Source organism: Carcharhinus amblyrhynchos, chromosome 1 (genome assembly GCF_965287045.1).
Source record: "Carcharhinus amblyrhynchos chromosome 1, sCarAmb.v2.hapA, whole genome shotgun sequence".
Lineage (NCBI taxonomy): Eukaryota > Metazoa > Chordata > Chondrichthyes > Carcharhiniformes > Carcharhinidae > Carcharhinus > Carcharhinus amblyrhynchos.
This window is the reverse complement of record NC_137324.1, coordinates 102,135,235-102,160,680: the sequence shown is the minus strand read 5'-3', so window position 1 is coordinate 102,160,680 and position 25,446 is coordinate 102,135,235. Positions and strand designations below refer to the sequence as shown.

The 25,446-nt window shown below is 40.2% G+C and overlaps 1 protein-coding gene across 1 annotated transcript; it reads right to left on the bottom strand.

The window, feature by feature from the left end:
- Window positions 1-1,671: 1,671 nt before the first annotated feature.
- Window positions 1,672-23,113, bottom strand: LOC145343518 (dihydropteridine reductase-like). Its single transcript, XM_080189773.1, has 7 exons — window positions 22,926-23,113; window positions 22,528-22,620; window positions 21,325-21,421; window positions 20,489-20,629; window positions 13,131-13,239; window positions 9,436-9,519; window positions 1,672-3,488 (listed from the first exon to the last, which is right to left on the bottom strand). The coding sequence occupies exons 1-7, from the start codon at window positions 23,016-23,018 to the stop codon at window positions 3,383-3,385; spliced, it is 723 nt and encodes a 240-aa protein (XP_080045899.1). The 5' UTR covers window positions 23,019-23,113; the 3' UTR covers window positions 1,672-3,382.
- Window positions 23,114-25,446: the final 2,333 nt, after the last annotated feature.

Below are 25,446 nucleotides of genomic sequence, written 5' to 3'. Positions count from 1 at the left end.
CGAGAGGGAAGTGAAATAGGAGAAAATATCACATAAGATTTCTCAATTTTAAAGAATGGCTGTGAAGAGCCCAAAAATATACAGCAATAGAGAGTTAAGTCAACAAATGTGCAATTAGATTGCCTTTCTTTGCATATAGCGAGGCATCTTGAGGGAAATTGCTTGATACAGCAGACGCAGCACGGTTTCGTTAAGGGGAAGTCGTGTCTGACAAATTTACTGGAGTTCTATGAGGATGTGTCTAGGGCGGTGGATAGAGGAGAGCCGGTGGATGTGGTCTCTTGATTTTCAGAAGGCATTTGACAAGGTACCTCACAAGAGGTTATTGCAGAAGGTCAGGGAACATGGAGTTGGGGGTAGGGTGTTAGCGTGGATAGAGGACTGGTTGTCAAATAGGAGGCAGAGAGTGGGGGTCAATGGGTGCTATTTGGATTGGCGGTTGGTGACTAGTGGAGTGCCCCAGGGGTCGGTGTTGGGGCCTCAGCTATTTACCATTTATATAGATGATCTGGAGGAGGGAACCAAGTGTATGGTGTCGAAATTTGCTGATGACACCAAGATTAGTGGAACGGCAAATTGCACGGAGGGTGTGGAGAGTCTGCAGAAGGATCTAGATAGGCTGGGCGAATGGGCCAGGAACTGGCAAATGGAATTTAATGTTGGCAAGTGTGAGGTGGTCCACTTTGGTAGGAATAATGGTAGGAAGGATTATTACTTACGTGGAGAAAAACTGCAGCAGGCGACGGTGCAGAGGGACCTCGGGGTCCTTGTGCATGAGTCGCAAAAACCCAGCTTGCAGGTGCAGCAGGTGGTCAGGAAGGTTAATGGGATGCTGGCCTTCATAGCGAGGGGGATTGAATATAAAAGTAGGGAGGGCTTGCTGCGGCTGTATAGGGCATTGGTGAGGCCGCAGCTGGAGTACTGTGTGCAGTTTTGGGCGCCGTACTTACGCAAGGATATTTTGGCCTTGGAGGGAGTGCAGAGGAGGTTTATTAGGCTGATGCTGGAGTTGAGCTATGAGGAGAGGCTGAATAAACTAGGCTTGTACTCGTTAGAGTTTAGAAGAATGAGGGGAGATCTCATTGAGACGTATAAGATGATGAATGGGATGGATAGGATAGAGGTGGAGAGACTCTTCCCGCTCAGAAAGGACAGTAGGACTCAGGGGCACAGCCTCAAGATAAAGGGGGGGCGGTTTAGAACGGAGTTGAGGAGGAACTTCTTCACTCAAAGGGTGGTGAATCTCTGGAATTCTCTGCCCGTTGAAGTGGTGGAGGCTGCCTCGCTAAATATTTTTAAGAAGCGGGTTGATGGGTTCTTGATAAGAGAGGGGATTAAGGGTTATGGGGAGAGGCGGGAATGTGGAACTGGGCCACGACAGATCAGCCATGATCTTATTGAATGGCGGGGCAGGCTCGAAGGGCCAGATGGCCTACTCCTGCTCCTATTTCTTATGTTCTTATTGTCATCTATTAGGAACTGTGTATGTAATAAACTATTTTACAGGAAGGAAAATGTTTCACCTCTAATTTTATAGGTTAGGAAGCATGAATAGAGCAGATAATATTTGGAGTACCATCTTTGGGACTGGCAGTTCTGCTGAATCAGTGTAATGGTCTCAAACATTCCTCACAAGACCCCAAAAATATCTTCAACGCATTGAAAAGTGAATCAATAAGGAAGTAGATACTTTTATTTATGGCAGGGCTACAAGGCTCAAATACAAATATCAGTGATCTTAATATCTCCATTTTACACAACACATTGTCAAGGTGCACACGGCATCAAGGTACATAAATACATTTGTTTGAAGCAGTATGATGTTTGTATTGGTACTGTCATACATAGAAGCACTCTCATACAGTTATACAGGCAAACAAAACTAGAGTACTCAATTTTTTAAAAGGAAATGTATCACCATCTGACACATAGAATGGACTGTAAGACCATCAAAGTGAAAATTTTCACTATTCACATGTGGCACCAACAGAGATAAACAGGACTACCAGTGGGCACACAGTTGCTCCCTGTTCTTTGGAACCTCTAGGCAAAAGTGGCAAGAAGTGGCTGTGCTCCTTCAATACTCAAGCTGGTGGACTCCCAATCTCAAGCAGTTTCAAATTGAAAGCTACTTGCCACTTTCTGTCCCTCACACCTATTTGAGCTTCCTACCCCATAAAACACACACAAGATGGATTTTTGTTACAAAATGTTAATTTCCTAGCAGGAGGGTTAATGCTTTTGTACCAATAGCAGACAGACAAGGAACAGCAATGGCAGAGACCTGCAAACAGGTCACCTCCCTGGTTTTATTGGTTATTTTCACACTAGATAACATTTTTGTAAGTTTTGATATTTTTAAAATTCTGTTTCCACGTAATTAGAATGGATTCCTCCAAATAGTTTCCCCACATAAGTTATTTATCTCCATTTGCTGATCTGGGGCATGAAAAGGGAATGGGAGGAATTCCCCCAGAAAGAGGAAAACAATTTAAAAAAATTAACAGGAATCTTAACCCAAGTATCTGCCCCAAACATTCTGGTAACTATTCTAGAATAGTTGCATATACCAAGCAGCAAGTTACTTCTTGTCCTCTTAGTTGGAAAACAGGACTGGGGAAATAAAATACACATTCCTATATTTAACTACTATTTTTTCATTGAAATCAATTACAAATACAATTATGAATCACATTTTGACATTTTAGAAGGTTTTGAAAATTTCTGAATTGTTTGGTATTGCCCTCCATCAATGCTCCCCTTGCAATCAGGGTAACATTCAATGTAATTCTGATGAATTCAACTGAATTGAGCAAATTTATGTTTCTTATGTTATGTTCCACTTAAAATAACATGTTGCATTAATTCTTGTCACTAGATTTTGAGTAGAGATTCTCTTTAACTGCTCATCCTACTTTGAATGAGATGTTAGAGGATTGTCCTTGCACCATACATTTAAATTATTTATTTAAATAGGGCATTTTGATATTGCAGTGTTTATTACAGAAAAGCACACAATGGTTATAGTTAAACTGTATATCCAACTCACAAGTAAACAAGACGTGAGAAAGTTTAGGGCAGTGAAGGTTGACAAACTACTTTCTGATTTCAAGTAACTCTGTGGATACATTGTGCAGTGAAAAGAGAAAACGTTAAAGAAAAGAGAAGTAAAGTGGAAAAAGAGAGTCCAAATAATTAAATGGAGAAACTGGCATGAGATGGGAACCAGTCAATCGTATAATGTTGCAATCAAGTGTTTGATTCTTCCCTCTTACCCCACCCTGCCACTCACCGAATTGAGACTGGCAAGATTCAACTACTATTGAACATGCTAAATGGCACTTCACGAAACAATTAGTGCTTTTGCAATAGAAATTCCATCTTAAAGCTGAGCAGGAATCAGTTCAGTTTTGTTTCCAGTTGTAATCAGCTGAATAAGGCTTCCTGAATTAGGTCTGGTTTCTTTATCCATCCAGTTAAATAATGTCCTGGAAAAAATATACAAAAATACTCATTAAGCAAAACAGAATAGTTTTTTTAAAACATGAAAGAGGGAGATTTGCCAAAACGTCAAAATTAATTTTCTCAACTGTTAAAAAAGGCCTGAGTATGCCATACTTTTCATTTTCGTTTTGGGATCATTAAATTTCTGAGTAAGACAGTGAGAGAACTGTCCCAAAATTGTTCCATAAAATATAAAGGCAGACAATCAAATCAGTCACATTTGAGGTTGGTCCAGGGCTGCTGCTCAGGAGAGTTGGCATCCCAAAACTGATCAGCTGGTTGGTCTGCTCTGGCTGGGGAAGTTTGGGCAATTCTCAGTTGTATTATGGATTGATCATATTATTATGGATTAAAATATTAAGATGGATTAAAATATCTCATCTCAAGGAGAGGAAAAATGTCCTCCTATCACAAATAACAGCTTTCTTTTAGCCAAGTAAAACACTGCACTGATGAGAAGAGTCCAATACAAACCTCAGGATGTCACATGCTCAAAGTGAGAGAGCTTGTAGTAACTGAACATCAAGACAAGTAGGAAATGGATAATGCAAACAGCACAAACAATGTCTATTAAAAACATTAAGTGGGAATGAACAGGAACATGGGATTTGAGAGCTCAGTGCGCAAAAGCTAACAATGAGCACAGCTAAAATGGCATCCTGATCAACCACAACCTTATAATTCTATGATGCCTGTACTTCCAAGCACAATGGTTCTGAAGTTCTGCAAGAGAAACTTTAAAAGTTACAAAGGATTTTTATTATTTACTTAATCTTTTGTGGGATGTGGCTAGGCCAGCATTTATTGCTGTTAAGAAAGGTGTTTGAAGATTTTGGCCCAGTGACCATGGAGGAACAGCAACTTAGTTCCAGGTCAGCTTGGTGTGTGACTTGGAGAGGAACCCGTATCTGATGTGTTTCCATTAATCTGCTGCCTTTGTCCTGCTGGTGGTGGAGGTCATGGGCTTGGAAGGTGCTGTTGAAGCACCCTTAGTGAGTTGTTTCAGTGCATCTTATAGATAGCATACACTGCTTGCTACTGTCCGTCAGTGATGGAGGATGTGAATGTTTAAGGTGGTGGATGGGGTGCCAATTATGTGGGTGCTTTGTCCTGGATGATGCAAAGCTTGAGTGTTCTTGGGGTTGCACACATCCAGGCAACTGCAGAGTACTTCACCACATCACTGAATTAATGGTGGACAAGCTTTGGGGAGTCAGGAAACAATACTTTTCACTGCATATTAATACACTTGACAACAATAAATCAAAATCAAAACTAAAGGAAGTGGGTTACTCACTGCAGAATTCCCACCCTCTGACCTGGTTTGTAGCCATAGTACTTGTATGGTTAGTCCAGTTCAACTTCTGGCCAGTGGTAACCCCCAGTCTGTTGACAGTGGGGAATTCAGTAATGGTATTGCCACTGAATGTCAAAGAGAGGTGGTCAGATTCTCAGTTGTTGGAGATGGTCATTGTTGGGACTTACGTGGCATGAACATTACTTGCTATTTATCAGCCTAAACCCAAACGTTGTCCAGTCGTGCTGCAAATGGACACAGACTGCTTCAGTATCTGATGAGTCATGAATGATGCTGAACATTGTGCGATCATTACCGAACAGCTCCATTTCTGACCTTACGATGTCGGGAAGATCATTGATTAAACAGCTGAAAATGGTTGAGCCTTCAAAATTACTTTAAAGACCCCCTGCAGTGATGCCCATGGACTGAGATGACTGACTTGCAACAGCCTTTAACATCTTCCTTTGTACTAGGTATGACTTCAAACAGTGAAGAGGTTTCTTCTGATTCCCAATAACAGTTTTGCTTGGACTCCTTGATGCTACACTCAGTGAAATATTGCCTGGATGTCAAGGCACTTCTGGAGCTCAGGTCTTCTGTTCATGTTTGGATCATTAAGCCAGGAGCTTAATGGCTTTGTCAATATCCAAACTGAGTGTCAGTGTGCAGGTTATTCACAGAATTGTTATGACATTTAGCCCATCATGCCTGCACTGGCTTTCCATATGAACAAATCACCTGGTACCATTCTTCTGCCATCTCTCTGTAACTCTGCACATTCTTCCTTTACAGATAACAGTTGAAATAGGAAGTGTTTCCAAGAATATCTATTCTCTGTTGCCCATAGTTTAGATTAATTAACTACAAACATGCAAAAAAAAAGTGCTGCTTGATAACACTATTGATAACCCCTTCACTCGGCTGACGATTAAGAGTAGATTGAAGGGGTGCTAATTGGCTAGATTGGATCTATGCTGCTTTTTGTGGACAGACATCCCTGGGCAATTTCCCACATTGCTGAGTAGATACCAGCGTTGTAGCTATATTGGAACAGCTTGGCTAGGGGTGTGGCTCAGCCTGGAGCACAAGTCTTTAGTATTATTTTTGGAAAATTGTCAGGGCCTGTGGCCTTTGCAGTTTTCAGTGTCTTCAGCTGTTTACTGATATCATGTGGAGTGAATTGAACTGTTTCAAGAACTTACAGTGGAGGCAGAAATAGATCATCCACTCGGTAGTTTCAACTTAAATTGCTGCAAATGCTTCAGCCCTCTGCCTTGTTCTGGTGTCCTGGGCTCCCCCATCATTCTCCTCCACTAGTGAGTTGTTAAACCCCACCATTCACAACTGGATATGGCTGGATGGCCAAGCTTAAATCTGATTGATTAGTTAGGGGATCACTTAGTTCTGTTTATTGCACACTGAGTATTCTGCTTGGCACACAAATAGTCCTGTGTTGTAGCTTCACTGGGTTGACAGTTCATTTTTAGGTATGCCTGGTGTTGCTCCTGGCAACATCTCCTGTTTTTCACTGAAACGGGGTTGATCCTCTGGCTTGATGGTAATGGTGGCAGGGGGAAATGCCAGGTCATATATTGTGGTTATATACAATTCAGCTGCTATAGGTAGCATACAGTGTGATGAAAGTGTGCAAATATATATACATGTTCAGCTTTTTCGGTATATCTGGAAGAAATACAGCTCAGATCCTGGATGAGCAGAATAATTACTCATTTCAACTTTGTAAGTGGTTACGCTAAATAGCGTTAATAGACTTTTGTTTATTTAAGTTTCCCTGGGATTTTAGATTAGAGTGATTGACAGAGTCATGTGATATTGTGGTTTATACAGTTCTGGATCTGTGGCAGAAAAAACACAAAAAAAAATTTGTAGAAAGGAGCTGGAGTTTGGCATTTCCAGGAGAATTTGAGGCTTCTAAAAGCTCTATATTTCTCTGAAAATTCCTTATAATAGCAAGTATATTTGAGATTGCTAACTATATTTAAAATGGGTTCCAAGTCTGCAAGAAGAACGTTGCTTACTTGAAATGAAACAGTGCTAAGTTAGAAATTAGAGATTTTTTTTCATGTTTAAAGATTGTTCAACTGTTAAGAGGTAAGCTGCTTCATTTTATTAGAGTTGTACTTAAATTGTGTTATGAATAAGGATTGTTTTGATAAAACATCCCTAATTTGTCCAGGGAATTACTCCTGGAGCAAAGCGTCCTAACATCACATTTATACCAAAATAGAAAAATTGCTGGGGCCTAGTCTGGCTTCATACGTAATTTGTGATTCTGGCTCAGAACCCTCATGACACTGTCTCATGGATGCCCAGTTTTAAATTACTAGACCTGTGGTTAGCACTGCTGCCTCACAGCACAAGGGACCTGGGTTCAATTCCGGCCTTGGGTGACTATGTGTGGAGTTTGCACGTTCTTCCTGTGTGGATTTCTTCCATATACCCAGTTTCCTCTCACAGTCCAAAGATGTGCAAGTTAGCTTGATTAGCAAGGTAATTCTGTGGAACTCTCTGCCGCAAAAGGTTGTGAAGGCCAGGTCATTGGGTGTCTTTAAGACAGAGATAGATAGATTCTTGATTACTAAGGGGATTACGGTTTATGGGGAAAAGGCAGGAGAATGGGGATGAGAAAAATATCAGCCATGATTGAATGGTGGAGCAGACTTGATAGGAGCAGAATTAGGCCACTCGGCTGATGTCTTATGGTCTAAATACGTGGGGTTACAGGGATAGGGCTTGGGTTGGATTGTTGTTGTTGTTGTTACAGGCTTGATGGGCCGAGTGGCCTCCTTCTGCACTGTGGCGATTCTATGATTTTATGTTCAAAATCTATCCCATTTAGCAAGATCCTGGTGCCATGCAACACAATTGAGAGTATCCTCAGTGTGAAGACAAGGCTTTGCCTCCACTCGGATTGTGTGATGGTCACTCCTACCAATATAGTCATGGATATGTGCATCTACAACATGTAGATCGGTAAGCACAAGGTCAAGTGGGTTTTTCCCTGTTGTTGGTTCCCTCACTACCTGCTGCAGACCCAATCTTGCAGCTATACCCTTTAGGAATTGGCAAACATAATCAGTTGTGGTGCTACGAAGCTAGTATTGGTCAAGTACCCCATGCAGATTATATTCTGTGTTCTTTCCATCTCCAAATAATCTTCAACATGGAGGAGTTTAGATTCATCAGGGTGGTATTAAGTGGTAATCAGCAAAAAGATTCCTTGCCAATGTTTGGCCTAATGCCATGATACTTCATCGTGTCCAGGGCTGATGTTCAAAGCTCCCAGGGCAACTCCCTCCCGACTGTACATCGCCCTCTTGCCACCTCTGGTTGGTCTGATCTGCTGGTGGGATAGGACATATGCAGGAATGATGGTGGTGGTTTCTGGGACATTATCTGTAAGATATGATTCTGTGAGAATGACAATATTGGACTGTTACTTGACTAGTCTGTGAGAAAGCTCCCCCAATGCTGGCATAAATGTTAGTAAGGAAGTCTTTGCAAAGTTGACGGGCTGGGTTTTACATTGCTTTTGTAGTGGTTTCATAGAAGTGAATAGCTTACTGAACAATTTTAGAGAGCATTTAAGAATCAACCATATTTTTGTGAGGAGTTACATGTAGGCCAGAGCAGATAAGGATGGGAAGGAGATCTCCTGTGGTCACTATTACCGAGACTAGTATTATTTTCAAATTCCAGATTTGTATGAGCTGAATTTAAGTGCCTCCAGATGTTGTGGTGAGATTTGAACTAGTGTCACCAGAACATTAACCTGGGCCACTGGATTACTAGTTTGATGATATTACCATTATGCCATCACCTACCTCTTGGCAGTACCAGTCTGCATTCCACACTACCATAACGCTGCATTATAGTAAATTCAATGTCCAGTGCGAACCTGAACTACATTGACCACAAAGACCTTAGACTTCATTCCAGGTCTGTGCTGAGTTCGCTGATCTCAGCTAAGGGCGTTACAACGGATGTCTATGTTCTTGTGTAAGATAAAAACTATGAACCCTGATGCAAAGTGCACTTGGTAAACATTGGGCCTGACTTGATACGAAGCCTCCTGTGTTCAAATATCCTCCAACTTAGCTATGATGATTCCTGTGGTCAATTATCCTTCTATCACTCTAAACTCATGCATGAAGGTGGATGGTGCACTGAATTTGAATTTTTTTTGAATTTGTAGGATTTAAATGGAATAGTTAATTTTGATTTTTATTCAAGGAGCACAACAAAAATAAATCGAAGTTATGTTCTAATTAAAACTAAAGAATTGACTGTGGGCATAAGCCGTTGAATTTTTAAAGATGATCTTAACTTATGCAAAAGGATGATTTGATTTTACACTTGCTGTCACCGATGGAAAGGCATTAATTTTGTTCAATCAGTCTGGCATCTGTAAATGAGTCACCAAAGATAAGAAACATTTGTCAAAAGGTCAGCTGTCCTTGATAATATTGTGTACAATTTGTGGTGCTTCTTAAGGCAAGACAAATAAAACTCTTAACTGGAGCCTGGACATTGGACAGATAAACAAAAGCCAGATCGTAACAAATAGACACGAAATGATTACAGACAATTTGATTTAGCTGGATACTCACTCAGCAACAAATTCTAACTGTGTCCAGGAGCTGAAGTCTGCAGTAGGCATTGATTTCCTGTTCATCGGTGTATCCAAGGTAACACTACAAAATAAATTAAATTGTATTGAAAGCCCTTTGTGTCATATGTACGTTATGTTACCATGGTGAAGACCTAATAATACCAGATTGCCCAGAAATTGGCAATGTAAAAGTATACTTATACATCAGGCTTCCACTGACCCATTTCAAATTGAAGATGAATTCAATTCTATTTTTCCTGCATTGCAATTTTAGTCTGTGTTGCAAGTCCATTTATCTTATGCCTGCTCCATTTACAGCACTTGGAAAGCAGGATGAAAGCAGATTGTGATTGGTTACTTCAACAAGGCTACCAGGATATAACAGATTAAAAACATCACTGACCCCAGACAATGACACTTGTAATATTGCAAGGATAATTTAGCAAATGTAACTGTCTGAACAGCAAGCCTTTCACAAAAAAGATACAACATAAATAAATGTAATGGAAATGGACATAGAGCATGGAAGAAAGGGATTAGGTGATACACCCGAAGACTATATCAAAGAGATGAGTTTTGAGGAAGTTATTTTAAACGTGAAAAGTAAATGTGAAAAGGTAAGGAGGGGGGGAATGATTAGGGAAGTAGCTCCAGAGTAGAACTGAGACAGTTAATCTTTGCCTGCTGTTAACAGTGGGGTACAAAAAAGGCATGTTTGCATTTATATATTGCCTTTCACAAACCCAGCATGTCCCAAAGCGTTTTACAGTGAATGCAGTGCAGTTACTGTTGTAATGTAGGAAACACAGCAGCCAATTTGCACATAGCAAGTTCCTGTAAACAGAAATAAGTCAGTAACTAGATAATGGCCAGGATTTTCCATGCCCCACTCGAAGCAGGCATAAGTTCCGTTATGGCCACTAGCTCTTGCGAGAGGACCATATTGGATTTGCACAGGGGAAATCTTAGAATGAGATCTTCCGCAGATCCTGCCAGCAACGTAATCAGGTTCAAGCCTACTGAGGGTGAGAAACTGATTACCACGTTTAGCCAATGTTTGAATCTGAATGACCATTTTGATACAAACTCAAAACATTGGCTCTGTTCTCTTTCCATGGATGCTGTCAGACCTGCTGAGATTTTCCAGCATTTTGTTTTTATTTCAGATTCCAGCATTCATAGTATTTTGCTTTTACCATCAATTTAAATTAAGTTACATATGCCAACGATGGACCTTCCAGGGATGTCAAATGTTCCCCTGCCGGCATGACATCATGCTAGTGGGAATTCCTGCTGCTCTGCAGCAGTCAAGATGACCACTCCAGGGGTACTGAGTGTAGCCCTGAGTGGTCATGGACTTGACAGGCCAGTGCCAACTTGGCAGTCCAAACCTGACAGTGCCAAACTAGCAAAGTGGTGGTTCCAGTCCTGGGCGTTACTCGATACCAGACTCCTTACTAACATCTATTAATCTACGCATCACAGATTAGTCTGTCCACAACAGTAGTGATAGGAATAATCAGCACATAGTTCTGGTGGAGAGTGAGTTCCCTTTTCACAATGGAGGGCATTGTCACCATGCTAAACAGCATTGATTCAGAACAGATCTACCAGCTTAAAACTGAATATTCCTGAAGCACTGTGGGCCATCATCTGCAGCAGAATTATATTCAACCACAATCTGTAACTTCACAGAACTGCATGTTCCTCATTCTACCATTACCATTAAGCTGGAGGTCAACCCAGGTTCAATGAGGAGTATAAGAGAGAATACAACAAGCACACAAAATGAGATACCAACTTGCTGAAGCTACAACACAGTTTGATATGCATGCTAGACAGTAAAAGCAGCACGCTATCGACAGAGCTAAACCACCACACAATCAGCGATCAGATCAAAGCTCTACAGTCTTGCCATATCCAATTGCAAATGGTCATGGGCAATTAAACAATTAACGAGAGAAGGTAGCTCCACAAACCACCCCATCCTTGATGATGGGGGAGCCCAGCACTTCAGTGCAAAAGGCAAGACAGAAACATTTGCAATTATCCTCAGCCAGAAGTGAAATGTCGAGTGGATGATCCATCGTGTCTTCCTCCTTTCTCACATCACAGGTGTCAGTCTTTAGATCATTCAATTCATACCACGATATCAAGATGAAACATCATACGATGGAGTACCCGCCACTTACCAAAATTAGTGCAGCTCTAACAAACACTCAAGGACCCATCATCTATAAGGCAGCCTACTTGATTGACACCCCATTCATCACTGTAAACATTTACTCCCTTCACCCTTCAAATGAATAGTGACAACATTGTGCACCAACTACGACTCACCAAGGCTCCTTTGACAACACCTTTCAAACTTGCAGCTGCTTTATCTAGGAAGGATAAGGACAGCAGATGCATGGGACCAAGCTCCTATCTTGGAACAATAATGCCACTCTTCATTGCTCGAACAGCATTATGGGTATACCTACCCCATAGGATGCAGTGGTCCATGGAAGTGGCTCAACACCACCTGCTCAAGGGCAATTAAAGATGGGAACTAAATGCTAACCTCACTAGCAATGCTCACATCACATGAATTAATAAAAAGAATCATGACAATTACGTTTGGTCTTGTTATCTCATCTTGTGCTATTCAGAATGGTCTTCAGCTTTAACATCCTCCCTGCAGAAGAACCGATGTTAAGGAGTGGTGGTTAAAAGCTTGATCAAAGTGGAGAGTTTTAAGGAGGGTCTTAAAAGAGAGAGAGATGGCGAGGCTTAAAACAAATTTCCAAGCTTAGGGCCTAGTCGATTGAAGACAGAGCAACCAACTGCGAAGCAAAGAGGTGGGGGTAGGGGGACAAAAGCGTTCAGAGCTGGAGAAACACAGAGATAGTGGAAAGTTGAAAGGCTGAAGCAGGTTACAGAAAGAGAGAAAGGCAAGGCCAATGCCACAGCAAGCAAGCAAATAACAAATTGCATTTATATAGCACTTTTCATATAATTAAATGTTCCAAGGTGCTCCGTAAGAACTATGATCAATATAAGGCTCCGACTTTTAATTCTGAGGCACTGGGAGACATCGACCAACCTAGATTAACAAGCAAAGTCATGATGGGCGAGTTGGACTTTGTGAAGGATGGAACACAGGTAGCAGAGTTTTGGATAAGGAATGAATTATCTTACATATGCTAAGAGGGAAAAAATAAGTGATGGCTTCAGGGCAAGAACAGCAGCTAAAATGCTTAGAAGAATGAACAGAGCAATTACAGATTAAAGAGACATGTTCTGGTCTTACACAGATGACGAGAAAGAAATAAGCAATTAACTTCCAGCAACTATGTACAACAAAAGTAATTAATTAGCTTCAAGCACTTCGGTAAATCCTGAGGGTGCAATAAAACATGAAATAAACACAAGTGCAGTCTCTCATTTCTCACACATATACACATAACACACAGCCTTCTCAGAGAACTGTTGAATAATTTACACACTGAAAATATGTTTCAACAGCACTAAAATGTTTTGACTCTTAAGCATTTTTGAAGTTTAAAAAAAACACTAATAACACTCTAAATATCAGCTTTCGACCTCTGTCACTTTATGCCAAATGCTATTATGAAAGCCACTAGTAATTTTCTTCTCTAATGGGAAAGCGAACATTATCGAGTCTTGTAGTCTGTAATTATCAAAACTTACGGGAGGATTGCAAGAGCAGAAGATCCAGGGGGCATTCCACTTTTTTCTCCAGCTAGACTCTGACAGAGCTGATGAACAGCTGCCTTTGCCATGCCATACCCAACCATCCCTAAAAGAAAGAAATTTAAAAACTTAAACCTGACTGCAGTCAAATGCACTACAAATGGTCCGGAAAGACCACTGTCAATCATTGTTCAAACAACAATTAGTGTCCGTTTCTCAAACAGATCTTGTATGAAATATTCTTTTATGTCAAATAAATGATTCTAACATGAACTGAAAGTGGCATGGTAAATATTTTTTCCGCTTTATTTTATACACTGTTGAAAGGCAATTAAAAAAAACTCAGTTTCAAACTTTACATGCCTACTAATATGCCAGTTTCATGACACGAGCAGCTTTTGTACCTTGGCCATGTTGTTGTTCTCTATGTAGGAAATTGAACAAACATCAATGGCTGATTCAGAATCACAGGCAAGCATCACACCATCTTCACCAGTTATCCACAAATTCCAGCAAGACTCACCAAGTAATATCTGGGTTGGATTTTTGTGTGATCGAGCACACTGGAGCTAAAATCAACTATCAGCACAACGCCACAAGCTATACATTACTTTCACATTGAGTTGTTAGAATTATTAGCTCCCAAAACAAAACAAAAAGTTGGTTGTTTTGAAAACATGTATTAAAATGCTAATCAAAGTTTACATGACGTGGGTGGAACAATGGTTAGCACTGCTGCCTCACAGTGCCAGGGATCTGGGTTCAATTCCCGGCTTGAGTCACCGTCTGTGTGGAGTTTGTACATTCTCCCCATGTCTGTGTGGGTTTCCTCCAGGTGCTGTGGTTTCCTCCACAGTCCAAAGATGTGCAGGTCAGATTGATCGGCCATGCTAAATTGCCACTTAGTGTCAGGGGGACTAGCAGGGTAAATACATGGGGCTACGGGGATAGGGGCTGGATGGGATTGTGGTCAGTGTAGATTCAATGGGCTGAATGACCTCCTTCTGCACTGTAGGGATTCTATGATTCTATTGTACATATAGGCAAAAATGTGAAAAATATGCTTTTATATGTATTTGCACTTCCAATATTAATTTAAAAATTGCAGAGCAGAACAAAGCAGAGGGGCAGGAATAGTTACAGATTGTTCAACCTCTTGTTCCATCATTCAATTAAATCATGATTGATCTAACCACGCAATGAAGGAGTTAGAAAATAAAGCAGCTGGGAAAGTAGATAAATAAGACGTCAAAGAGAAGGATTTATGAAGGTCTGCAGTAAGAAGTTCACCCTAACCTTCCATCCAGTGTACAGAGGAGAGCCAATACAGCAGTGAAATCCCAGTTCTGAGCTAAATTTACAATCTGTTCCCATTTAGCTGCATTCTATCAAGGGAGGAAAAGTCAATCATGCTGTATTCTTTCTTTCATTTTTCAATGCCATCCTGAACATCATAGCCAGGGACTTCAATCAGGCAAGCTCAAGAGTGTACCACCAAGTTATAACCAACACATTCCCATTCTACCAGGAGGCCAAACATCCTAGACCACTGCTACACAAATATCACACGTGCCTACTGCTCTATCGCCCTCCCACACTTTGGCAATTCAGACCACAAGGCTGTGCTCCTGTTCCTCGCTTACAAGCAAAAAACTGAAGTGGGAAAATCCATCAAAGAAAGTCGTGCAATGTTGGTCTGAGGAATTGGATAATCTCCTATGAGACTGCTTGGAGTCAGTGGATTGGTCAGTATTTAAAAACTCTGCGACCGGCCTGAACGAGTATGCCACTGCAGTAATTGACTTCATTAGTAAGTGTGTAGAAGACTATGTGCCAAAGAAGCAAATCCGCATGTTCCTCAACTGGAAACCATGGATGAACAAGGATATCCACTGCTTGCTGAAGTCCAGGTCTGAGATGTTTAAGTCAGACAACCCTGATCTACACAAGAAAGCCAGACACGATCTAAGGAGATCCATCAAAGATGCCAAAAGATAGTACGAGACGAAGCTAGAGACCCAGGCTAGCCATACAGACGCCCGTCAACTATGGCAAGGTCTGCAAGACATAACAGGTTACAAGATAAAGGCATGTAAAATCACTGGCTCCAATGCACCCTCCCTGATAAGCTCAATACATTCTATGCTTGACAGTGAGGGCAGCGAGAGCATGTCTTCCAGGAAGTCCTGAATGAACCTGTACCTGGGGTCGCCATTGCAGATGTCAGAGCAGCTTTCTTGAAGATCAACCCGCAAAAGCGACAGGCCCAGATGGGGTACCCAGATGAGCACTTGGATCCTGCATGGATCAGCTGGCAGGGGTATTCGGAGACATCTTCAACCTCTCTTTACAATAATCTGAGGTCCCTATCTGCTTTAAGAAGACAACCATTGTCCCGGCATCTAAGAAAAACCAAGCAGTGTGCCTTAATGACAATGGCTGGTGGCTTTGACATCCATCATTATGAAGTGCTTTGAAAGGCTAGTCATGGCATGAATCAATTCCAGTTTCCCAAACTGCCTGGATCCACTAGTTTGCCTATTGCTGCAACAGGTGCACAGCAGACACCATCTCCTTGGCCCTGAACTCAACCCTGGACCACCTAGATAACAAAGACACCTATGTCAGACTCCTATTTATTGACCACAGCTCAGCCTTCAACACCATTATTCCCACAAAACTCATCTCCAAACTCCATGGCCTGGATCTCGGCACCTCCCTCTGCGGCTGGATCCTGAACTTCCTAACTCATAGACCACAATCAGTAACATAGGCAACAACACCTCCTCCATGATCATCCTCAACACCGGTGCCCCACAAAGCTGTGTTCTCAGCCCCGTACTATACTCCTCGTACACCTATGACTGTGTGGCCAAATTCCCTCCATTATGATTTTCAGGTTTGCTGATGACACCACCATACGGGAATGAGATAGAGAATGGGGTGAAATGGTGCGGCAATAGTAACCTCTTCCTCAATATCAACAAAACAAAGGAGATTGTCATTGACTCCAGGAAGCGTACAGGAGAACATGGCCCTGTCTACATCATCAAGGACGAAGTAGAAAGGGTCAAGAGCTTCAAGGTTTTTAGGTGTCCAGATCACCAACAACCTGCCCTGGTCCCCCCATGCCAACATTACAGTTAAGAAAGCCCACCAATGCCTCTACTTTCTCAGAAGACCAAGGAAATTGGCATGTCAGCTACGACTCTCACCAATTTTTACAGATGCACCACATCATAGAAAGCATTCTTTCTGGTTATATCACAGCTTGGTATAGCTCCTTACTTTGCCCAAGGCTGCAAGAAACTACAAAAGGTCGTGAACGAAGCCCAATCCATCATGCAAACTAGCCTCCCATCAATTGACTCTGTCTACGCCTCCTGCTGCCTCAGCAAAGCAGCCAGCATAATTAAGGACCCCACCCACCCAGACATTCTCTCTCCCACCTTCTTCCATTAGGAAAAAGATACAAAAGTCTGAGGTCATATATGAACCGACTCAAGAACAGCTTCTTCCCTGCTGATGTCAGACTTTTGACTGGACCTACCTTGCATTAAATTGATCTTTCTCTATACCCTAACTATGACTGTAACATTACTTTCTGCACTCTCTCATTTCCTTCTCTGCTTTGACTGTATAGTGTGCAAGAAACAATACTTTTTACTCTATCTTAATACATGTGACAATAATAAATCAGATCAAATCAGTACTGAGTTTTCTTTTTGATCTCTTTCACGAATGTTCCTGAAGTCGAGAATAAAAATTGAAAATGATCACAGAATCCAGGAACCAGTATTAACATTTGCTGGTACGGAAAAGCTGAATGTTTATTTTATTCTTGCCTGGCCATCAGGAATGCGTACAAGACCACCCATGAGGAAACAGATGACCATCCCCATACCCACTATGCCCAACAGTTTGAACAAGACTAACAACTCATTAGATAGAGAAACACCAAGCATTTTTAATTCTTTTAATAAGTTCACATTATTTTAACCAGTCTCAATAGATTTGTTGCAAAAGATAGGTTAAAATCCAGCTGTTTATTCACACAATATTATAAATGAAATATGGTGATTACAAACTGGATGCATATTTTGTGTCATATACAATATTTGGTACATCACATTACTTTTCAAAGCTCAAGAAATCTTTTCCAAATAGAAAAAAAATGTCAGCCAGAAAGATCATGCACAATAATGCTTTTATCATCAAAAAGGTCTGAAAGGTCTGGATAGAGATGTTAGTCATTTTATTTATGGCCAACATAGTGATTTCAACTGACAATAACATTTCCTTTTGAAGGAACTACCCAAAACTCGAAACCTATAGACTCCTAGAACCACTGCTTTTGAGCTCAATATTTCACAAAGCAAAGCTGCAGAAATTAGTTAATCCCTCACAGGTGTGAAAAGCCAATATCTGTTTTCTATTTTATTGCAATGGCTTTCCATTTCCAAACTATCCTGGGTGGACAATTGTGGTTGATCAAATGAATGAAGCTGACTTCAGATCACAAATCTGAAGTGTTTCAGATCACAAACCCTCGAACGAGAGAGAAGCTAGTCAGTCTGTACTGAACTCATGCTACAGGACATCAGAAACAACAAAAGGCTGTAGGGCCACACTTTTTTAAACCTGGAGATTTCTACACCTTAAAAGTTTCCCAGCCTGGTTTCTTTTCAGAGTTTAACAGTACAGAAACTTGATATCCTGTTAAGGAAATGACATGTGTCTCACTTGATAACTTGCTGAGGGAATCCTGCAATCATCTTGATATACAACTCCAGCCATTGCAACCATCTAGACAATCCTTCCGATCTCAAACAATGATGAGACAAGAGTGCAGGAATGAGATAGAGAATGTGGTGAACTAGTGCGGACGATCCTTCAAACACCTTCAACAAACCTGCAATGAATACTGTTCCAACAAGTGAACAAGGAACTATTCTTTTGTTTACAATTAGTAAAAGTGCACTATCCTATTTACCTAATATTTTTTGCATGTGTCAGTTTGCGAGTGATAAGTGATCTACATAGTGTTAGACTTCTGGGGTGAATGTGAGAATAAATAATATTCTTTATTTAAACTCAAAATCCTGCTGCTGATTATTCAAATATTGACCACGCATTCAAGTTGAAAAACATACACATCTTTCTAAATAAAAACACACTGATCGTGGAGAATAAAGAAAGGGAACGTGGAGCTCAGTTTTCTTTCATCCCTGTCTGTACACTCTGAAAGAACAACCATAATGCTATGCTCTGCTAATGTCAAGTAGACTTAAGAATGTGCTGTATAAATATATTTAGGATGTAAAATAAGACTGGTTCACAATGTATGACTGTAAAGTTAAGTCACTGAGTGATATTCTTCTTGTGTTTACTTTGTTTTAATCTTTTTATTGTATCTTACTTGTTTTGCTTCATTAATGATTGTTCAGAACATGTTTGTTAAGGATGTATGTTAGAATGTAACTGTAAGGCATGACAGTTAAGTTTAGCTAAAGGATGTATGCAGCAAGTTGACCTGTAAGCTGTTACTATCAGATGTGAAATTACAAGCTGCACATTGCAGGCCTGGGGTAGCGGTATCTGAAAAATCTGTTGTACCAGAAAAATCTGTTAAAAAGATGTGAGGAACATGCAGGCCTACTTTGTGGTTAGGGATGAACAATGAAGTAATTTAACCCAATCATATTGCTTGGACATAAGTTCTATCTAATTGGGTAACACAAATCCAAGGGAATTAGTGTTAATTTATCACATTAAATTGAATAAATCTGTTTTGTTTATCTATTCCACACTTGTGTGGTTTTTGCTCAGTCAGGAATTAGGGGTTAAACTGACACTAGCATTGTAAATTTATTTCCTATGTATCTTCTCAGTACTGTAACAAACATGAAAAAAGATTTTTTAAAGACTTTTGACTCACACAAGTTTGCTCAATGACTTTAATACTCGGCACTTTCTCCATCTTGTAATCAGTACAATATTTTTCTACAAAAATATTATGCTATAATAAATATGGAGTTATTGAGTTAGGTTTTCTTTCAGTTTTGGTGTAGAAATCCTACCGGAGTTTTCAAAGCTTAAACATGAGTAAAATTGGCAGTGTAACTCTGACAATTATTAAACTAAATTAAGTATTTACCTTGACGTACACAGATCTCGATCAATGGACTTTACAATCATGTGTCCAAGGGCAGGGTCAGGCCATTCAATTGAAATTGAAACATTTGTGCGTTTTGCTTTAACATACATTTTACTGACAGCTCTATGAATTGAAGAAACAAATGTTTAAATTTCTTTCGCTCTATTTTTTTAAACTTAAAACAACCATTTCTTAATATGTCTTGTTAAATTGGCTAATCCATCTGAAGCTATTAGAGAGATGGTAAGGTTAGAGGGAGACTCAAACATTCACATAATGATTCACGTTCACAAACTCTGTATCCAGACCAGTCTGCATTCTGGATTAATATAGAAGGTATTGCTCTTTCATTAATTTCAATCTTCCAGAAGGGATAATTCAATCATATGTCAGAGAAAATCTACAATGTCATTGGAACTAGCTTTTTCCACCAACGCTTTTTGAAATCTCATACCCAAATTCAATCTGCCTCAAACATACACACTTCTTGACAGAGGTGGGCAACCAGCCCATTCCCAGGACGCAGCTTAATTTAAACATCTTAATAAATGTGCGTGCCTCAGATTTTCACTATTCCAGTTCCAACACTGGCCAGCCAAGTTTCTCAGTTTCCAACACTGTGCCAGGACAAGATGAGTGAGAGTACTTATTGTGATCTCTCCAATCTACCCCGTTTCCCATTCCATTCAATTAGGACCCCCTCCCCTTAACAATCACATACCCAATACCCTGTGATCTCCGGCACCTCTGATTTCCCTTATCTTTATTTGACACCCACTCCCCCATGCCTCCATGATCACTCTGACTCTCACGAACCATGCTGTACCCATCCCCTGCTTCACAATTTCCATTTGTCTATCTTTGATTTTGGTCCTTTCCAGAATATTCCCCACACAACAGGAGCTCAGCCTGTCAATCATACTGGCATCTGGACCTTGGAACTGGTTTAAAAAAATCTCCACAATGATTTGTCCAAATATGAAAATTGGATCTGAGTGATGAATTAATGAGCCTAATTTCACCTTGATGTCCAATCATAGCAAATGTGGATGTGCACAAGAAACATTTAAATGATAGAAATGCTTTACGGTGGCACTTCATTTTACAGAATTTAACAGCCAATTCAATATATTTAACAGTTGGTAGGTGCAGGTGTTAATACTGACGATAGAAAAAGTTCAGCTCAGTGTCTGCTCACCTGCTGTCCCATTCAAAGCAGCACTTGCCCCTGTCAGTGTCAGCAAGCCACCATCTTTGAGATGTTTTGTAGCTAAATGGCTGGAGATTGTTGATGTCCACACGCTCTGTTTCCACATCAAGTCAGCGTTTTTATAAAGTGCTTTGAGAAACAAACAACATTAGTCCACCAATTGATTATAGGTATTCAGAGGAAATACTGCAGCTTAAAAAAATCAAAGGGAAAAGAAACATGTTTCTTGAGGTAGCATAAAATCATTACACAAGCATTTTTTACTTAGTACAGTACAAATAAGGATAGTGAAGATAATCCAAATATTTTACAGAAAAGTTATTTTCTTTGACATAAGGCTGTGCAGCCATGGGTTCGGACAGGAACTGTTCAATTCTTCCACAATGTGTAGGACAGGTCGACGTTAATTCTTATTTACATATGTCTGTAAATAACTATCTAAAATATTTACAAAATATATTTACTAATATTTTCCATGTTAAAGTGCACATTTGATTACTAAATAGACAAAATGATTTTGGGTGTATCATGAACAAACAATGTAAATTCAGGCTGATGTAAATTAGAGGTGAATTAAGACAACAGTACTTGTTTCCAGGCACAAATACAGTGCTAAAAATTTGATTTAAGATGAATCCATCACTGACTCAAACCACATGTGAGAAGATTTAAGAATCTTAAGATATGATTGATAACAGAACTCACAAAACATTTAATGCAGTGGAATTTATGAATATTATGGAATTTATTTTAGAAAAGTTTCTTTGCTCATAAAGTTTACATTCATATCTTATTGTTAAATAGCATAAAATTTAGGCACTTACATTTTGCCTTTGCACTGCCACCTGCCCATCCACCCGCTACACAGATAATGGCATCCACTTTCTGTTCCCCAAGAAGACTGGCGACATCTGTGGTAACCTATAGAAATGAGAGTTGAATGTTAAAATTAGTAGACACCCACATTATCACCTATAACTAATATACAATGTATTATCTGCTCCGCCTGGATCTGGCAGTGACATTTGTTATAACATTAATGATCTGTTCCAGATCTGTACTGCATGTTAGTAAGTTACTGTAATATTCATTCCTGCTCCACCTCTAGTACATCGGTCAACAGGTTGCTGTAACATTCATTACCTTCTCCTCCTGTACTGTATGTCAGTAAATTATGGTAACATTCATTACTTGCTCTGCCTGTTTTGACATTCAGTGCCTGCTCCACCTGTACTGCATCTATTAGTAAGTTATTTTACCATTCATTACCTGCTCCACCTGTACTGTATCTGTAAGTTATTGTAACATTCAATACCTGCTCCACCTGTACTGTATCTGTAAGGTACAGTAACATTCATAACCTAGAGGTGGAAAGACTCTTCCCGCTCAAAAAAGACAGTAGGACTAGGGGGCACAGCCTCAAGATAAAGGGGGGGCGGTTCAGAACGGAGTTGAGGAGGAACTTCTTCACTCAAAGGGTGGTGAATCTCTGGAATTCTCTGCCCGTTGAAGTGGTGGAGGCTGCCTCGCTAAATATTTTTAAGAAGCGGGTTGATGGGTTTTTGATAAGAGAGGGGATTAAGGGTTATGGGGAGAGGGCGGGAAAGTGGAACTGAGCCACGACAGATCAGCCATGATCTTATTGAATGGCGGGGCAGGCTCGAAGGGCCAGATGGCCTACTCCTGCTCCTATTTCTTATGTTCTTATAACCTGCTCTACCTGCAGCGTATAAGTTACTGTAACCCTCATTACCTGCTCCACCTGTATTGTATAAGTTACAGTAACACTCATTACCTGCTCAAGTTACAGTAACATTCATTACCTACCTGTACAGTATTGTATAAGTTACAGTAACATTATTTGCTCCCTGTATAAGTACAGTAACATTCATTACCTGCTGCCTGTACTGTATAAGTTGCACTAACATTCATTACCTACTCTGCCTGTATTGTATAAGTTACAGTAACATTCATTACCTGCTGTGCCTTTATTGTATCTGTCAGTAAGTTGCAGTGACATGCGTTACCTGATCCGCCTGCTCAGTGAAGGAGTCGCTCATCTTCACAATTATATTTGCATTCGCTTCTTCATTAGACGTGAGATCAATAGAAGCAACCCACTGCAACCGAGAAAAGTTATTAAATGGTAACGAGATGGTGATATGGATTCAGACGGGAATGACACTCTACCACAATCTGAAAGACAAGGCCGGTTGGTAACCAAGCCGGAGCTTCACTTGTACCTAATCGAATTGTTTTCAGTGTGGTGGCTAGTGACACCGTTTAACGTTTAATTCATTGTTAAAAATGGGAAATAACAAGTTACAATCTGAAACCACATGCAACATTATTTTCACTCTCACTAAATTATCCACGCCCCTCCAGCCTGTCTAGGAGATCCTCGTTCCTTAAATTTGCTCCATACCCAGCGTTTGGATTTAAAGAACTCGACACACTTGCTTCCCAGAGCTCCCTTTCCTCCATATACGATCACTTTATGAGCTGCCGCCATTGCCATTTCTTTCTCTCCGAAACCAAATCAGCTCCTGCTCGGAAGCTTCACACACACTGTCAAACTGGCGATAGAAATGCAAACAGCAGCTAAAGACTTTTAATAAAAGAAGCAATCACAGCCCAGAAGAACCGACTCTATCCTGATTTAGCACCACCCTCCCTCCGGAGGCCTCACTACACACTACTATATATGCGTGTGTGTATATATATATATACAAAGCTTGGTAACAGCACAATGTAAGAGTCACTGTTCTCTCCATTGAGGTCTTTTCTAAATCAACCAATAAAAGACAATTGGTGGCCTCGTGTCATCAAACTAAGCAAAGGAGGCATAATGAAGAATGAACTAAATCAGAAAACAAAGGAAATGTAAGCTTAACAGCATTTGTGTTTCACATCTGCCTTCCAGTTCTTGGTCATGGGAAGACTGAAACCAACAGGCAGCACATGCTTTGTCTCAAGGACCTCCTGACTGTGGACAAGATGGTGGAAGAGATCATAGAATCCCCACAGTGCAAAAGAGAAGAGGCCATTTGGCCCAATGAGTCTGTACTGACTCTTTGACCGAGTAATTTCCCCACCCTATCCCCGTAACCCTACTCATTACCCATGGCTAATCCATATAAACTACACATTTTGGGACACAAAGGAGCAATTTAACATGGCCAATCTACCCAACCTGCGCATCTTTGGAGATGGAGGCGGTCAGAGTGACCACCCCCACTGGGCATTACTAACATGGATCTATGGGTGGCACCTTGATGCTAGATGAATTATTGTGCGGCCCAGCTTTTTCTGTTTAGGTTTTCAGTACTTTTACTTTTCATTACATAATATTTGGTAGCCCCAATGTCTTCAGTAGCGTGTGATCGACAACTTCAAGAGGGCAAGCCACCTATCTGTTTTCTCACTGTTCCTATCTCTGTTTGTTTCTCACTCTCTTAGCTTAACTTTATACTAAAAATAGAGACAAAAGTGTTGTTTCATATTCCAGTCATTTACAGTTAATGTCCTGGCAGCATTTTTTTTTCCTGTTGTTTGGCCTCTGTTCGTCATATTTTCAGCAAATCTGTCACAGTGCATCAAAAAGCGAGAAAGCATCAAATGACAAAGCTTCTAACGGTAGCCCTTCTTGACACAAACATGTTCTTAATTAAAAAAAGAAAACCAGAAAATCTCAGCAGGTCTAATAGCATCTGAGGAGAATAAAGATAATGTTTTGAGTCTGTATGACCCTCCTCTATTCCACAGATGCTGTCAGACCTATTGAGATTTTCCAGCATTTTCTATTTTTGTTTCAGACTCCAACATCTGCAGTAATTGTTTTTACCTCAATTAAAAGAAATATCATTTAACTTGCAAATTAGTTGGCTTTTTTAACAACATCTGGGCATTTTCACTGTAACAATTGCACAACATTTTCCAGTATTTTCTGTTTTTGTTTCTGTAAAGGCCAGATTGGTTGAATTCAATTTCACAAATTTCTATGGTGCGATTTGAACACGTGACCTTGTTGTTAACCCAACTTAACAATCATAATTCTAGTTTACCCAAAATGTGTGCAATCATTCCATTTTCTGGATATCGAGTATATTTAGATTATGTACACTTGTTCTAAAAAATTCCCGTCCAGGCGAACAGGGAATTCCAGTTCTATTCTCCGTTTGTACCAAGCAGTTCATCCAGAAGTAGGTCTGCTCAGTTCAAACCCGAAAACAGATGGCCATTTTGTCTGGAAATCTGGCAAACAACTGAAAATGCTGGAAATATATATAATTTCCATCATAATCTAAAGGATTAGTTTGCATTTTTTATTATGGCCCTTCATTGGAAGAATGTGGAAGTAAGCCAACCTTTGCATGGTTATAGATCAAAACAAAGACACAAAGAGAACAATTGATATGGTTAAAAACACAGGCAACTGGTGGTGCAGAACCATTAGTGCAATGATGAATGCTGGATGGTGCATAGAGATCATTTCATAAAAATAGCAAGAAGGCAAAATAATGACAAAAGTTGAGTAAGACGGCACCAAAGTAGTTGGGAATGTGAATGGGAGAAACCAGGAGGATGCTCTGAAAGTCAATGTTGAAGGTAGAGAATTGAAAGCCACACAGAAGAAAACTGAGATACTGTTGCTGCTGGATTCCTGCCAAACTTTGCAGTTTGCTATGTCCCGCATCACTGTATTGGATCACACAGAACTGCTACATTATCCCTCTGGTATTCATATAAATAATAGAGCTTTTGTATAGGACGCACGCTGGGTTACAATTAATTAAATTTTCTCATAATTAGTTCATATCATAGTGACTAAACACAATAGTTCCCTTCCTGAAAGACATAAAAGTCAAAACCAACTTCACTGACCAGCTATATTCTTCAGATGCATAAATCTATAGTGTGCTTATGATTTATCAGCTTAATTTACA

Bases quoted from the DNA above. Each gene is read 5' to 3' on its own strand.
- LOC145343518 (XM_080189773.1), bottom strand. From the start codon at position 23,018: ATGGCAATGGCGGCAGCTCATAAAGTGATCGTATATGGAGGAAAGGGA. The intron at 22,621-22,925 runs GTATGGAGCAAA...TCTCGGTTGCAG, and splicing joins TCTTTAAATCCAAACGCTGG to TGGGTTGCTTCTATTGATCT. The intron at 20,630-21,324 runs GTAAGTGCCTAA...TGTTTCTCAAAG, and splicing joins TGGCAGTGCAAAGGCAAAAT to CACTTTATAAAAACGCTGAC.